The sequence below is a fragment of the Sugiyamaella lignohabitans genome, chromosome B, assembly GCF_001640025.1.
Source record: "Sugiyamaella lignohabitans strain CBS 10342 chromosome B, complete sequence".
Taxonomy (NCBI): domain Eukaryota; kingdom Fungi; phylum Ascomycota; class Dipodascomycetes; order Dipodascales; family Trichomonascaceae; genus Sugiyamaella; species Sugiyamaella lignohabitans.
Window position 1 is genome coordinate 4,293,376 of NC_031674.1, and position 15,128 is coordinate 4,308,503.

Sequence of the window (15,128 nt, forward strand, 5' to 3'; positions counted from 1 at the left end):
GGGCGTATGATATATCTCAAATTGATATTCTGTAGGAAATCCGACATGACGAAAAAAAAACCAACTAGGTCTGCTGCAGTGTAGTCCACATCTTCCATACAGGACGATCCAGATGTAAAGGTGCTGGTCAACGGCTTTACTGGATTTGGGTTCAGTCCCGCAAGTTAGTAATGCCTTGATTGCCAGAGGTGGAAAGGTATTTTTTTAAGTCTATATCGTGTGGTAGAGGTAATAGTACTTTTAAAAGCGTCGGTGCGGAAATGGCGCCCCGTAGCGAGACGTTCACGAATATGGCGATGTCTAACGTCCGGAGATATTTATCCGAAAAACTGTTGAAGTCTGTAACGTCCGATCCCACTGCTATAACCTCCTGCTATAATATCCAGTTGACATCCAGTTGTCTGTATCTTGTGATAAATAACGTGCACCATCGACTGTTAGTTCATCCGAGACTTCTCAAACACAGTGCATAGCCACTAGTGACCCCCGAGTGATAGCCAGATTCTACCCTAGATCCAGTGATACCAAACAGCTTTGCAGTGCATATGTACAAGTGTAGGTTTTTCGTGGCGGGCGGTTCTTTTGACAGTTTGACCCCCTATAGCCGCTGTCGGCCGGGATGAAATGGTAGGTACAGAAATCGGAGCAGTCAAGAACATGCACCTAGCCGGGTAAACAAATTTAGTAGCTAGCCCGTCTGCTGTGAATAGAGATTTGCCCACTTGAGAAAGTAGTATTACATTGCTAATTGCTCTACGGATCTATGAGCTAGGCTCGCAAACAGCCGCTGAGCGTCATTGCTGAGTTGCTGTGGTCAGTTTGACAGCCACAACCGAATAATAATGAGATTGTCAGTGGTGGTTACTGCTGTAATATCTGACTCCGTTCATCCTGAAAGTGTGTTGCCGCCTTTCGTCACCGGTCGTCGATCACTAGCAGTTGCTGTTAAGCATAACCAGAATTGGCAGCATCCACGTAAACGAGCCAAAGCATGCGAGTCTCATACTCGGACAAGTTTCTGCCGCCCTTTAAACAGGATGGGTTGTGGGTTTTGATTGAGGCTGACAAAATGCATGTGGCTGCAAATCATACTTATCCTTCCTCGACAATGTGCTTCTCCCAACTGTAATCGGCACCCTGACTTGGATGATTTGTCCCAACGTCACACACCCGCAAGCCACCTTGAGCCTCGTTTGGCCGCTTGCAACTCCTACGATGTGCGTTTTACATACATATCCTAGCCCTACTGATAGGGGATTTTAGTTACTTTTTGGTGATAGTTTATTGGATGAAATGCAAAGGTGCGTCCGATAATAATCTGATATATTTGTAATTTTAGCCCGTTTACTCTCGATAGATAATATAAATAAAAATTACCCCAATACACCAAGTTTATGGGTTAACAGACTTTTTCTGCTACTGGATAGAACTACCGCATACACTGGTAGTCATCTTTATATCTTAGACTGGGTAGATTTAGACTAAGACACTAGGTGAGTAAGATTAAACAGACGTATGACTGTCATCAACAGCGCCGCCATAGATAACAGCTGGAACGGCAGAAATTCCGACCATTATACAGGTGAACCTTGAATTTGAAACTTGAACTGAAACTTCCAATTGCAACAATTTTGGGTTTATTTGTAACTGGTGTCGAGACCTTATAATCAGGAAGAGAGACTGGTGTCTAACATTTGTAGTAGACGGTAAGACTCGATAGCCACGATCGAGCCATTTATTTTGTGTCATTAGAAGAACAAACAATATTCCGTGGATTTGGCGATTATTGTCTTTATATTTATTTTGTTTGTTTCTTTTTTGAAATTGGCGGTTAGACTCGATAAGGACCTTATCCTTATCACCCGACTGTGTCTGATTTGTTGTTTTGTTTTCAAGTTTGACTTAATCGTTGTTAGATTGGCTGGTCTCGCCTGATATTTACCGCCAAGTCTCCTAACTTTCTATCTCCATAATCCATGACTCATGTCGTCATCATCTACCGTTTCATCAACTTCGTTACCCTCACCTGTTTCCTCTGAAGTATCTCCTACATCAACTACACATACATCACCAGCTTCGAACACTGGAAGTGTTTCTTCAAAGATGACTGCCGTAGCTCCAAGCGCTGCTACCACGGACACGGCCTTTGGTGCCAATACGGGTGCTACAGAGAGATCACTTGTTATCGATACATCACCTACACCTACACCGTCTCAAGCACCCACCCCTACTCCAATTAATCCACAGACATCACAAACCACGTCGTTTTCTTCGGCAGATTCAAATCAGTCCTCGGGCTCTCAAACAACAAATGACTCGACCCCCGGTGGTGAAGCATCAGATATCACTGGAGAGCTGCAGTTCACTAAGAAAACTATTACCAAGAAATCGGACTCTGTTAAAGCCTCCAAACCATCTTCAGCATTCTCATCTTTTTCCTCGTCTTCTCACCTCAATACACTCGTACCTGCTGGTAATACGGCCAAGCAGCATGCCCCCAACTGTTCTGCCAACGCTACTGGCCAAGCTGTGCGCAGACATGTCCAATCGACTGTTCTCGGAACTAGTTGTGAGTGCGATTTACCACAAGCCTCTGCTCAAATTCATTCCTCTCCCCCTCCTCTGATCGATGACCATTCTAGAATCCGAACACCTGCATCTATTCCCCCATCATTAGCATCTTCTGTCGAAATTGGTACTCATATGCCTTTTACTGATAATAAGCCACCCAGTAACTCGGGAACCACCACTCCATCGCGAAATGCCTCTGATATTACACTGGTATCTTCCGACAATAAGCCACCGGCAGCGAGAAAGTATCAGCCGGCCCGAGTGGTTCTTAATGCTGGGTCCACTTCAACTACTTCCACCAATAGTGCAAGTACATCACCTAATAGGGCCCCTTCTCCTCTGGATTCGAAGTCCATGGCCAGAGTACCTCCAGGTCCTCTTCAAAACTTTCCTTACATTGGGCTGAAGAGCAGTCAGCAACAAACTTCACCCTCACCTTCTCCATGGACAAACCATCTCTCTTTGCCCTCGTCCCCTACTAATAACACGTTCGCGACCCCCCCACATCGAACTTTTAGCAATGATAGCTCTTTGTCGGCAGCATCTAATTACTTCCCCCCTAAACAGCTTCGCGAGCCCAAAACTCCATTATATATTCCTGCTGTGTTACGACGTACGGATGAAACAGCTTATCAATCATCAGGCGGAGAATATTTTGGATATGGTGCAGCTAATTCCAATTATACCAAATCCGCATCGACATCTCCGGTGAGAGCACCTCCCAGATACCATTGGAAACCTGATTATGAGCGTGACAATTGCAAAGATTGCACAACGAAATTCACTTTTTTCGATCGACGACATCATTGCAGACGATGTGGTGACATATTCTGCGGGCAGCATATCAAATACACCATTATCCTTGATCAAAATTTGAATTTCGCCACTACGGGCTATCCATGCAAATCCTGTTGGTCCTGTGCCAATGATTATGAGGAATTCAAGCGCTCTTACAGTAATAAGACTGCTATTTCTCAAGTCTCAATGAAAACTCCACCAGCGCCTATTGATACGAGCTCATTACGCGGTGGCCTTGCTGCTGTTGGTGGAATCGCCGGCACCAGCGTGACGAACAGCCCTCGAATGTCTTTGCAGAACAATGATCCAGTGGGTTCTGTTCCTGCAGACTGGAGCTGGTCTACATTTTAGACTGAGACAATGGCCTGCTTCTTTGACGAATTTTATGCCTCACCGGTTTTATGTTTAATAATTTAATTTTCCTGCTTTTTTCACAATTTGCGCAGACATTTTGTGTTGTTTCTAACTTATAAATTAATTTTGTAACTTAACTTATTATGAAAAATTTCAAAAATTAAGGCTTGCTGAGAGGCAGGCACGGTCATCACTAAGTTGATATTTAAGAGCAGCATGGGTTGAAGAACAACCGAGGAAACATCAGTAAGTGAAATTGCATCAAGATACTCGTTGTTCAAGAAATTTCAGCATATTGCTTGAAACTCTTCCCACCTGCCCAGCCTCTTTTACAGTGTTCTCAAGCCCCCGGGTCAGACTCTTATAATAAACAGTTTTAACAAGTCCACAGCGAGACTCAACATCTTCGGTTACCGTAAACACATCTGTAGACTCAGAGATAGGTGTTGAAGATCTTGTAGAGTGTTGCGAAGTCGAAGAATTGGTGCCTCCTATGCCAGTACTCCTCGAGAATAGACCCAATGTTGCATATGGACCAGAACGAATTGGTAGGAGAAACTTGGCAGTCTCCGGGTGGTGAAATGGCGGTAAATTGTCTGAAGCAGAGTCTAGGGCTTCATCTAAGCCGATATTTAAGAGCTTATCCAAAGACATTATATGCGCTAGCTTAGTTTTGGCTGCACTTGCACCGAATGACAGCCCAGTAGTCACTGACGCTGATGATATAGTTGTACCCGGGTGTTTAGGGCCACTGCTGGTTTTTTTCTCATCTTCCAATGGCCATCCAAGTAATGGAAAAAAACACTTAAGTGTCTTTGCCCAAGACAATCGAGACACTTGTTCTGGGACGGTCTCGAGCAATATATTTAGAAAGTCCGTCGACTGAGCGCGAATCTCGGGTGTAATATGAGTCATCGCCGAGTGAACATACAACATAATAAAAGGGCTGTGCGACGACATATTTTGTCTCAAAATATCGGCTTTAAACAACTCCAGAACTGCTTCCCTGACTGATTTAGAGGTGTCCAGAATTAATGGTGCCGCAGCCCCAAACACTGGTTTGATATGGTTATCGTGACCTCGAAGATTATTCTGAATATATGCTAATGCCTCTTTTCTAGTCGTAGCAGAATGATGTTTTAACAATGCCAAATACTTTTGAAATGTCTCCTCATCAGTGCTATCAAGCTTTGCTATGCTTTGAGATGGCAAGTGAATAGACTTCGCTACGAAAGATGTGTCTGTGTGAGAAGTTCCATTTGCCTTCGCTTTACCAACGCGGAGCTTGGTTTTCTATTCAAGGTTAGTTTCTCGTATGTGGAAACAAGGGTATATTGACATACCTGAAAGTCTTTCCTCTTTTCCTTCTGCTTTTTTGAAACCATTAGTTCGTATTTTATTCAGTTGTTGTGATCTAACTGCAAGTCTGAGGAAGTCGAAAAAAATATTGATAAGCGTCTTATCTTTTGACGATCAATTTGATCTGGTACCCTCGAAGGTAGATAAAGCTGAGATTTGAACCTCTAACCCAAAAGGCTCACACACTGACCCGGAAATTTAATTTCATTACCTGTGACAAGAGATCTTTGTTGTGAATCGATAATGATTGCTATCCTATTAGATAAACCTCGTTATAGATATATGGTTGTAAATAGATGTGTCACAGATTGTCTGCTGGAGATGTAACTTCTTACCTGCGACTGTAAATATGAGTAGCAGGGCCTTGAAAAAAATATACAGGGATGAATTAACGCCCAGTCCTAATCCAGACTCCGGTATGGACCGTGATGGGAAAGGTGAAGAAGAGGAAGAGGAAGTTGAGGATGAAGAAGAAGAAGAAATGGAAGAAAAAACGGCCAAGCCTGGTCAGACCAATCCCTATGCGTTATTGAATGCCGACAATGAAGACGACAATGAAGACGACAACGAGGCCGACGACAGTACTAGTGAAGTGGAAGACAACGAGCAGCAGAAAAGTCCTATGATGTTTCCGGACGATACAAATAAAGAAGGAATTAGATCTTCTGCCGCTGCTGGAGCTAAGAAGAAGACGAAAAAGAAGAAGAGTAAAAACAAAAACAACCTTGCCAAAAAAGCAGAGCTTGGGAAAGAAGTAGACATTGATGGGTTAATTTCGGATATTGAGCAACGAACTGATAAGATGGAGACTCTTCCGACGTATATAAAATTTTTCCGTCTGGATCCCCGAGAATTGGACTACGAGCAAGAGTTTAGAAAGCTATTCGGCAAACAAGCTCTCAAGGAATCGCAGTCACAAGCCAGTGGAAGCAATCCTATGAGAGATATGACTAGGAGTTCGGCTAGTACTGCCAAGTTACTCAAGTCTTGGGGTGGCCGCGATGGTCGCACATTTCCAGGTAGTACTAGAAAACTTGTACTTGGAAAGATCAAAGAGCATCATGTTCCTACTCTAAAGAGGGATATTCTTATGGAAGAGTTGAAAAAATCCGAAACTTCTGATTTGGTATCTCTATTCAAGTTCACGCACAGTAGGGATTATCAGGAAGCACAGATGATTTTCGAGTACACACGATCATTAGGCGATATCCAAACAACAGTGCAGCAGGTATTATCAAAGGTATCTTATCATGTGCCTACACTTTTGGTGCTAGCAGACAACCGGACTCAAACAGGAAATCTGAGTGAAGCAGCAGACTTCTTAGAGCAAGCACTTTTAACTTTCGACCGCGGGGTGAAGTCAAATTTCAGCTTCAGTTCGGGACAATGTAGGCTCCCGTTCAAATATTTCGAAAATCGAACATTCTATTTGGTTGTCTTTGAGTACATAAAAACGTTGATGAAGAGGGGTACATGGGCTACAGCGTTTGCCTACACGAAACTGCTCTGGGGTTTGGACCCCGAAGAGGACCCATATGGCGCCGGGTTGATGATTGACTTCTTCGCTATGAGTGCTGGAAACTATTCGTATTTGATTGAACTTGCGGATGAGCCGTTCTTTAACAGACCTGGAACAATCTATTCCAGTCGACCGAATATACTGTTTTCTAAAGCAATTGCACACTATTGTCAGACAAAAGGAAGGCATACTGAGACAAGTTCGAAATATCTACATGAGGCAGTTTCAAAATATCCATGGGTTGCTGCAGATATTTTGGGCTACCATACTCCAGAAGAGGAAGCATACAACTACGATGGCCTTTTTGAGAACTCGGTAATCTCAAATGCCACCTCAGAGAACGTAGACCGGCTTGCGCCAGGCCCCGAACAGGCAATCTACAGTAGTTTATATGCTACTCAAATGAAAGGTTTTTGGGATTCTCCTGAAACACGCAGGTGGCTCCAGGAAGTCTGCAAGTCAGTGACAGCTCTTCAACCCATTAAGCAGCCATATGGAATCTCCCTTTCTATTGTGCGTTACGTCATGCTTTCCCAGCAAACTCAGACTTTTAAATACATTCCCCCGGAGATACTTGAGGGCGAAATGTGGGCCGACGATCCATTCCCTCCGGCTGATAATCTATCTCCATATCCTGAACGGTCTAACCAGCATTTCAACGTATGAATATGAGTGTATGTGCAACATCAGGAGGAACTCTATTTACCCTATCCCTTATCTCGCCTCAATGGTTTTTAAGTAATCTGCGTCCTGCAGGCACCGGAACATTGGGATGACAAACTCCCAGAGATAGTTAGTTTGAGCAAGAGGGCAGCAGCGCGTTTTTTTTTTTTCAGCGTAAAAATATACAAGTTCTCACCGCTAGTGTGCAAGCAGTGGCTCTGCTCGTCAATACATACTAGGAATCCTTTGCAATCATCAAAACACTGCCCATATTTTGCATTTTATCTATGAATCATCAGCATGTCTCGGTCGTTGAGCGCCTATGTGCTTGCTTACCTACTTTTGTATATCTCCGGCCGGCTTTACGTAATATAGGGCCCGGGATGCATCGAGTTTGTGGGCTCTTTCTGCTATGAACTCCCAACCGCGGACGTAACTGCACGTGATATTACACCATCCTCAGGCTATAGACGGAACTTTGGCACTTTCGGATGCACCAAATATGCCAAGTTTGATTTTGGGATGCTAGAAAAAGATAAATACCCATACCCAATGATTGTCTTACGTGATATCAGGCCAGATTTAATATCATTTTTTCTTTTTCTCAAATTTTATATATATTTTTTTTAGTTTGACGCGCAATATAAAACCGAGAGAATTCGCGGCTTTTGATAACGTTCTTTTATTTCGCTGAGAAAGTACTTTTGCCTGTTCACTCTCTTTCATTTTTTAAACATGACTCAAGGTTACAAATTCGGAACTTTGGCAGTTCACGCTGGTGCTGAGCCAGACGTTTCTACTGGAGCAGTTATCGAACCAATCTCTCTATCCACGACTTTTGCTCAGAAATCTGCCGCTAAGCCTGTTGGTTCTTACGAGTATTCTCGATCTTCAAATCCCAACAGAGATTCTTTTGAAACAGCTGTAGCTGCTTTAGAGGGTGGTAAATATGCTCTTGCTTACTCATCTGGTTCTGCGACTACTGCTAATGTCCTCCAATCTCTCGCTATCGGCTCTCATGTAGTTAGCATTGGTGATGTCTATGGTGGTACCCATAGATATTTCACCCGCGTGGCTGACAGCCATGGTGTCGAGACTACTTTTACTAATGACATCTCTGCAGAACTGGCAGGTTTGATCAAACCAGAGACTAGACTTATCTGGATTGAGTCCCCTTCTAATCCCACTCTAACCATCACCGATATTGCTTCGGTTGCTAATATTGTTGCTGAGGTCCGTGCTACTCGTGCTGAATCTCAACCCTTGTATTTGGTTGTCGATAATACGTTTTTGTCTCCTTACGTTCAGAATCCTCTTCGCCTTGGTGCTGACTTGGTTGTTCACTCTGTCACCAAGTACATCAACGGACACTCCGACGTGGTTATGGGTGTTGCTATTACCAATAACGAAGTTATTCATGAAAAGCTGAGATTCCTTCAAAATGCTATTGGCGCTGTTCCATCTGCTTTTGATTCTTGGTTGGCTCACCGTGGTTTGAAGACTTTGCATTTGCGTGCTCGTGCTGCCTCCCATAATGCACAGGCTATTGCTGAAGTCCTTGAATCCCATGTGGGCTCCTCAGTTGTTGCTGTTTCTTACCCTGGTTTGAAGTCTCACCCTCAGAGATCGGTTGTTCAACGTCAGCACAGAGATGGTCTTGGTGGAGGCATGATATCCTTCCGTATCCGTGGTGGGGCAGCAGCCGCAGACAAGTTCTGTCAGGAGACGAAGCTATTCACATTAGCAGAGTCTCTGGGTGGCATTGAAAGTTTGTGTGAAGTTCCTGCTGTCATGACTCACGCAGGTATCCCCAGGGAAAAAAGAGAGGAGTCTGGAGTGTATGATGATCTGATTCGTTTGAGTGTTGGTATCGAGGAGACTGACGATCTCGTACATGACGTTCTTCAAGCACTCGAAAAGGCTGCTGTTGTCAACTAGCTCTGCATATATCGAATTGTTTCGTATATTAGATATTTTCATTATTTATTATATTCATAATTTTACCTTACAGAACACAAGTTCATGAACTTCGCGTAGTGTCTTTATAAGGGGTTAGGCTTTTGGATCTGCAAAAGGTATACTCCATATGACAAGTAAATTCAATTAATATATTACTATATGATGGGGAAGGGGAGGAAGCAAAAAGAGTATGCATAAATAAAGCCAATGGACATAAAACTGAGAGCGGATTTCATTTACAAGGTAGCAAGGACGACAGCACCCAATGCAGCACCAAGGGCGACAGCAGCATTGACTGGTTGGACGGCAGCAGCACCAGTGGCAGCAGATTTAGATGCAGAGGCCGAAGTAGTTGCAGCACTGGTAGCAGCACTAGATTGAGCAGAAGTAGAAACAGCAGCCTTGGCCTTGGTGGAGAGCGAAGAGCCGGTAGTGGCACCAGACGACGTTGCAGAATCAGTGGACGAAGAGTCAGTAGCTGAAGCAGAAGCACTGCCAGACGTAGTAGCACTAGAAGTACTATCAGATGAAGTTCCACTAGCAGAGGCAGATGCAGAAGATGCGACGCTGCTTTGAGAATCGGTACTCGTAGCACTGCCACTAGCAGCACTACTACTAGTAATTCCTTGACCAACACCTAAGATAGTGAAGTAAGGGCTGAAGTTAGACTCATCAGAGTTATCTACTGGGACAATTTCAATAGAGTAATCAGTATTGGTTCCTTGGTTAGCAGGGATATTCCAAGTGTAAGATCCAGAGTTAGCAATGTTGGAAGCAATTGTGTAAAGAGTAGTAAGGTCTTGAGATCCACCTTGTCTAAGAACAAGATTGACGTTACCAGACGTGGTGGGGTTCCAGGTAATTTTCAAAACATCATTAGCATTGGCAGTTTGTCCCCAGCCAGGGGTGACGATACTGTTGTCCGAAGAGCCAGCCATGACGGCGGCAACAGACATAATACCCACGAGAGCTCTCTTAATGCTAACCATTTTGATGTCCTTCTTTTTGAGAGAATTAACGAGTTACGAAATCAAAAAAAATTCTTAGCAACAAACAAAAGCCCTTATAACAAGAGGTTTCAAAAATCGCTGCAAAAATTGGGTGGGGATTGTTCTATTTATATACATAGGATGAGTGAAAAGTTACACCGAAACATGGCCACGCAAATGCATGCACTTGATGCATGCGCGTGAAGTTTACACCCATCCAAATCTAGTCTACCAACCCCTTTTTATCTGCGTTGACAGTCCTGCACAAACGGTAATATGCATAGTAAGAACAGAAAATACACTGTATTTACCACTAGTGGAGTATTCTATTAAAACCGACCAATGTGATCGGTTTCGTTGAGTGTGCTCTTGAAAGTTCCTGTCGGTTATCACAAGGGTCCACAATATAGATTTTACCGTTTCGTTGTATAGCTGCTGCTGCTGCTACTATGTCATGAAACCCACTATCTGAAGCAGTCAGCTCCCGTCTAATCCAACTTTATATGGCAACTGACACAGCATAAACTAGTCAAGATCAAGCATGAAAAACAAGGCACCAAGCAATTTCATCAACCCAACTACCTAACTTGACACCCCACCCCATGTCTTATCTTTTTACCGCGGCGATCACTAACGCAATATTTAACAATCGGCATCCACTCCTACCCAATAGTATACAAGTGTTCTTGTTCAGAAGGCCCTTATTTTGATGACAAAAATAGGCAATATTTCGAGCGGCTGTCAAGTAATTTATGCTATATTTAGTAACAGCCTGTGCACTGGATAACCAAGACTGCTATCACATACTAACTTTCTTTTCCTAATATTTCTCGGCATCAAAAGAACAGTGTCCAAAGCAAAGGGCTCTCTTCTCATGACAATATTGTACACAGATTCGGTGCGGTACCAGCAACTAAGAACCTCTGCCGGGGAGACTATGCACTGTTGGCTTTCTGGTCCGGATCACAGAAAATCAATTCATGCGGCAGATCCCCGCTGCGACTATTAACCCTTTCTGGAATGAGTACCGTTGTGATATGCACGTATATCCAAGATCGATCCGAAGTAGCTAGTGGGCGAGATCACCCCCTTTCCTGCTGTGTGTTTTAGACTACCGAACAAATGGCTGTTTGAACCCAGAAGTGAACAAATACACGTGTAAGTCGTAAGAAAAAAACTCGAAACATCCCTTTATCTCTCGGTGTATCTCATTTTGGTGTGCTACTATCACGTCTCATTTCGCTTACTTTGATACACTAATCTTATTACTACATCATCTAATGTTGTTGGATCGGTAATTGTGAGTTACGGCCGGCCGATACAGCCCCATCACCATAGACTATAAGACTCGGGTGCCAATGTTTAGTACCCGTGCTGTCAATCCGGCATCCGTTGTCGTTGTATAGGATAAAAAAGAACCCGGACTGACTTACTGAATCTCGTTAACATTGCAGCGTCAATAAGCTCGCAGCCCCTACTTCAATCATGCATAATTAGAGCCATCAATGTGACCCATCGGCCATTATTATATTCGCCAGTTAGATTTAAGGGTAGGGTTCCTATTTACCTATTTCCTAAAACAGCTATGATCATGCTCCATAGTAAATCACCATCTCCACATGAGAGCAAATCCTAGACTAGCACCGTGTCCATCAAAGATCATCACCCAAATGGTTACGATGCGCTTTGGGGTTGCCGAAAACCAGATGACGGGCTCGTTTAAGTTCATGATGGTACTTCTCCTCGATTGAGAGGTATTCAGAGTCGGAGTCCTCACCTGTCGGAGATAATCCTTCTTGAGCCGTTGTATCATCATTCGATTGCAGTCTAATTGTACCACTAGCTACTTTTCCCCTTTTGTGCTGAGCAATTTGTGAATTATTCTCTTCTGCAAGCCAGCTCAAAAACTTGTCTTCAATTGAAATTGATAACGCGGGGATCTCCTTGATATTAACCAAAGTCTGAAACAGCTTATATTTAACCTCAATACTATGGTCATCTGAATGGTCAATCAAAGATTGCTGAAGAATACTAGCCCATTTTTTCAGTTCATCTTCTCTTTGTTCTTGAAATTTGTTTCTGGAGTCATCTCTATTAATTAGTTGATCCTGGATAAGATCACAGCATTTCCTCTGAAATGTCAAATATCCAGGTTGTGATGCTGCTGCTTCCCCTCGAGACTGAAATAATTTTCTAATAATATCTCCTCCATTTGATTGAATATATTGCTCCAAGCCTCGATCGTCGTCAAGACACGCTGAAATTACATACAGTAATCGAGATTGAACATTTAAATCTGACTCAACCTGCAGACCCTTTAGTAGTCTGGGAACAACATGAGCTTTGGAGCCGAGGGCGACTTTAAGAGAATCAGGGTTGTTTCGCAACGAAGCTCCCAACGCTCGTGCTGCAGTATTTCGAAATTCGACATCGTGTTGATCTCGGTTTAGAATAATATTGACTAGCTCTGGAAGTGCGCTGTTAACAAGAATGGTACCATATTCAATATCATGGGCTAGATCCGCTAAATTCTGCAATAGGTCATGCTGCAACATCAGTTGAGATTTGATATGTTGTATTGCTTGACTCAACTCAGGAGGTGTGTTCGCAGACAACTTCAACTCCTCAAAATATTCTTCTAAATCACTTTTCTCATCATCTTCAGCAACATCACTATTCGGAATCACTACCACTAACCCATCGTCTGTATCGTCCGTTTCATCTTCTGGAGATAACAGCTTGGCCTCCCGTACTCCTGTGTTAAAATTTAGCCTTACATGTAACCCTGGAGGGATTTGTTCACCTTCTTCTACTATTTGCCACTCATTGGTGGGAACGAATTCTCCAGAAGCTCTCGATATCAATCGGTGTGATGCGTAAATTATTGTGAGTATAATGCTAATTTTCATGGTCAATCACTGATAACCGGTATGGCAGTAGTAGTAAGTTCAAACGTGTAATCAGACGAACATTTGTGGGCATTAAGATAAGGGCAAGGGTACTATTTCGATTAGAACTTCGTCTAAACAGACGAAATTGTCACGAGGTCTACAACAGTTTACGCGTAAATGGATGCCTATTCAACGACTAGAAGATATTTAGAGGATCAAATTCGATTACTGACAACGGATTTTGAAACTTCTGATCTCGAAGTAGACCAAGCAGCCGAAGAAAGAAATCTAAATGAGGTCCCTGGGCACGCTACCCATGCCATAATATCGCCCAGTACTTTGGACAAAGCATTGCTCAAAATCAACCAAAGGCAGAAGGATTACTATACTAGGCTTTTCACACAACAGGCTTCACGGCATGTTTCTCAGCAGGTACAATCAGCCAGGTCGACTAGGATACTGAAGTCTCAAGCGGATCTCAGAGAGCACCAAACATTGAACAATATTTTTGTGGATCCCGGAATCGCGAATTTTGTTTCGTCGGTCGATAGTCCTGACCTTCATAGCATCACGAATAATGAGATTCTTAGAATAGCCAAATTGATCATAGAGTCCTCGATGGATGCAGAGTCCATTGATAACGACTTCAAGAAGAGCGTTGAACGTCTTAGGCGTGCCGAACAATTATATATGCGATTGTCTTCCAAGAATCACAGTATCAGATCCCAGTTAGAGATGATCCGAAAAATGTTTGGGGATAATATTAAAATTGGCGAAGGTTTTAACAAAAATGTTTTCCTGAAAGATTCAATGCAACCACCTAGCGGGGCAACTATTCGAGATGAACTTTTACGGCTAAAAAGCCTGGTGAGAAAAATAGATTCTATTGACAACATTAATATGAAACGAGGGATAGAGCTTGTTAGAGAACATGACAGTGATGATAGTGACAGTAGTGATTTCGGATCGAATTATTTATTAAAGAGACAAAAATTCATTGTCTCTAATGATATTGATATATGAAAATAAATATGAACAAAATATGGATGCAGCTTCAAATCAATCTAATGTATCTAAAAAGTTGGGATTAGCGTTTATTCGAGATTTGAATTTGTTCCACCACTCGTCGAATGCCTTCATAGGTACTTTTCCATCTGGAGTTATAAATCCACTCAGAAAATTGTAAGCATGTTGAACTATCTTGTTAGCCAAAACAGCAATATTTTGAGGGTTTGCAGCAGCAGCTGTGGACGATGTTGAATTAATATTTCTATTCCTTCCTTCTCTTTGGGCAAGCAGCTGTGACTCGACAGTGACTATCGGCTCGATTGAAATCCCTATAGTAATGTCGAATTGCTCTACTAATTTCAGATCGTTATCCTCCATCATTGAATCATCCAAATCATATGAATTAGTCAGTTGCGATTGGTTGTTGTTGATTTTGAAAATCGCAGAAGGTTTTGCAACGGACAATCTGGGAATTGTGTTAGACAAACTTGGTGACATTGAAACCACAATATGGATACTTACGCTCCAAGGAGTTGAAAGTCCTTTCCTGGCAGCTGAAAGTAGACCGAGGCTGCCATATCAGGTGGAATTATAGCTGATATAGTTAGTAACCATTAGCGTCTTAAACCCATTACTATACTCACCATTTGGTAGGAGAAAGACTACGACATGGTTGACCTTTGCTCCGTCTTCGATCTGAAATGCATACTTATTCACATCAACTTGTTGAGCATCCCATTGAACTACATAGTTAGTATCATAACTAGGAGAGATAGTTTCTCGCAATGCCTTTACATACCAGGCCTACCCCCACAGATAATTCCAAACATTGCTTTACGCCTGCTAGTTTGTCGTCAAATTGACCACCATCTTTTACGCATTCCATATAAGCTTTAGATTGGGGTTAGGTTAGAAGATAAGAGAAGCCACCTACTAGCAAAATGTCACCATTAGAGTAGCGTCAAATTCGTATAAATCTATAATGATATCATTATTTGAGAAAAAGAGATTAATTCA

The 15,128-nt window shown here is 42.7% G+C and overlaps 7 protein-coding genes across 7 annotated transcripts; 3 read left to right on the plus strand and 4 right to left on the minus strand.

The window, feature by feature from the left end:
- Positions 1-1,983: 1,983 nt before the first annotated feature.
- On the plus strand, positions 1,984-3,720 carry PIB2 (Pib2p; the record flags this gene model as incomplete). Its single annotated transcript, XM_018880485.1, has 1 exon — positions 1,984-3,720. The coding sequence occupies one exon, from the start codon at positions 1,984-1,986 to the stop codon at positions 3,718-3,720; it is 1,737 nt and encodes a 578-aa protein (XP_018738300.1).
- A 264-nt stretch (positions 3,721-3,984) lies between these two features.
- Positions 3,985-4,683, minus strand: IPI1 (Ipi1p; the record flags this gene model as incomplete). Its single annotated transcript, XM_018880486.1, has 1 exon — positions 3,985-4,683. The coding sequence occupies one exon, from the start codon at positions 4,681-4,683 to the stop codon at positions 3,985-3,987; it is 699 nt and encodes a 232-aa protein (XP_018738301.1).
- Positions 4,684-5,431: 748 nt separating this feature from the next.
- On the plus strand, positions 5,432-7,267 carry RQC1 (Rqc1p; the record flags this gene model as incomplete). Its single annotated transcript, XM_018880487.1, has 1 exon — positions 5,432-7,267. The coding sequence occupies one exon, from the start codon at positions 5,432-5,434 to the stop codon at positions 7,265-7,267; it is 1,836 nt and encodes a 611-aa protein (XP_018738302.1).
- A 732-nt stretch (positions 7,268-7,999) lies between these two features.
- Positions 8,000-9,202, plus strand: CYS3 (cystathionine gamma-lyase CYS3; the record flags this gene model as incomplete). The annotated part of the gene is made up of 1 exon (XM_018880489.1): positions 8,000-9,202. One exon carries the CDS (start codon positions 8,000-8,002, stop codon positions 9,200-9,202), a length of 1,203 nt encoding a protein of 400 aa, XP_018738303.1.
- Positions 9,203-9,459: 257 nt separating this feature from the next.
- AWJ20_3471 (putative GPI anchored protein) lies at positions 9,460-10,212 on the minus strand (the record flags this gene model as incomplete). Its single annotated transcript, XM_018880490.1, has 1 exon — positions 9,460-10,212. The coding sequence occupies one exon, from the start codon at positions 10,210-10,212 to the stop codon at positions 9,460-9,462; it is 753 nt and encodes a 250-aa protein (XP_018738304.1).
- A 1,652-nt stretch (positions 10,213-11,864) lies between these two features.
- SIL1 (Sil1p) lies at positions 11,865-13,121 on the minus strand (the record flags this gene model as incomplete). The annotated part of the gene is made up of 1 exon (XM_018880491.1): positions 11,865-13,121. The coding sequence occupies one exon, from the start codon at positions 13,119-13,121 to the stop codon at positions 11,865-11,867; it is 1,257 nt and encodes a 418-aa protein (XP_018738305.1).
- A 1,041-nt stretch (positions 13,122-14,162) lies between these two features.
- OPI10 (Opi10p) lies at positions 14,163-14,609 on the minus strand (the record flags this gene model as incomplete). The annotated part of the gene is made up of 1 exon (XM_018880492.1): positions 14,163-14,609. One exon carries the CDS (start codon positions 14,607-14,609, stop codon positions 14,163-14,165), a length of 447 nt encoding a protein of 148 aa, XP_018738306.1.
- Between the last annotated feature and the right edge of the window lie 519 nt (positions 14,610-15,128).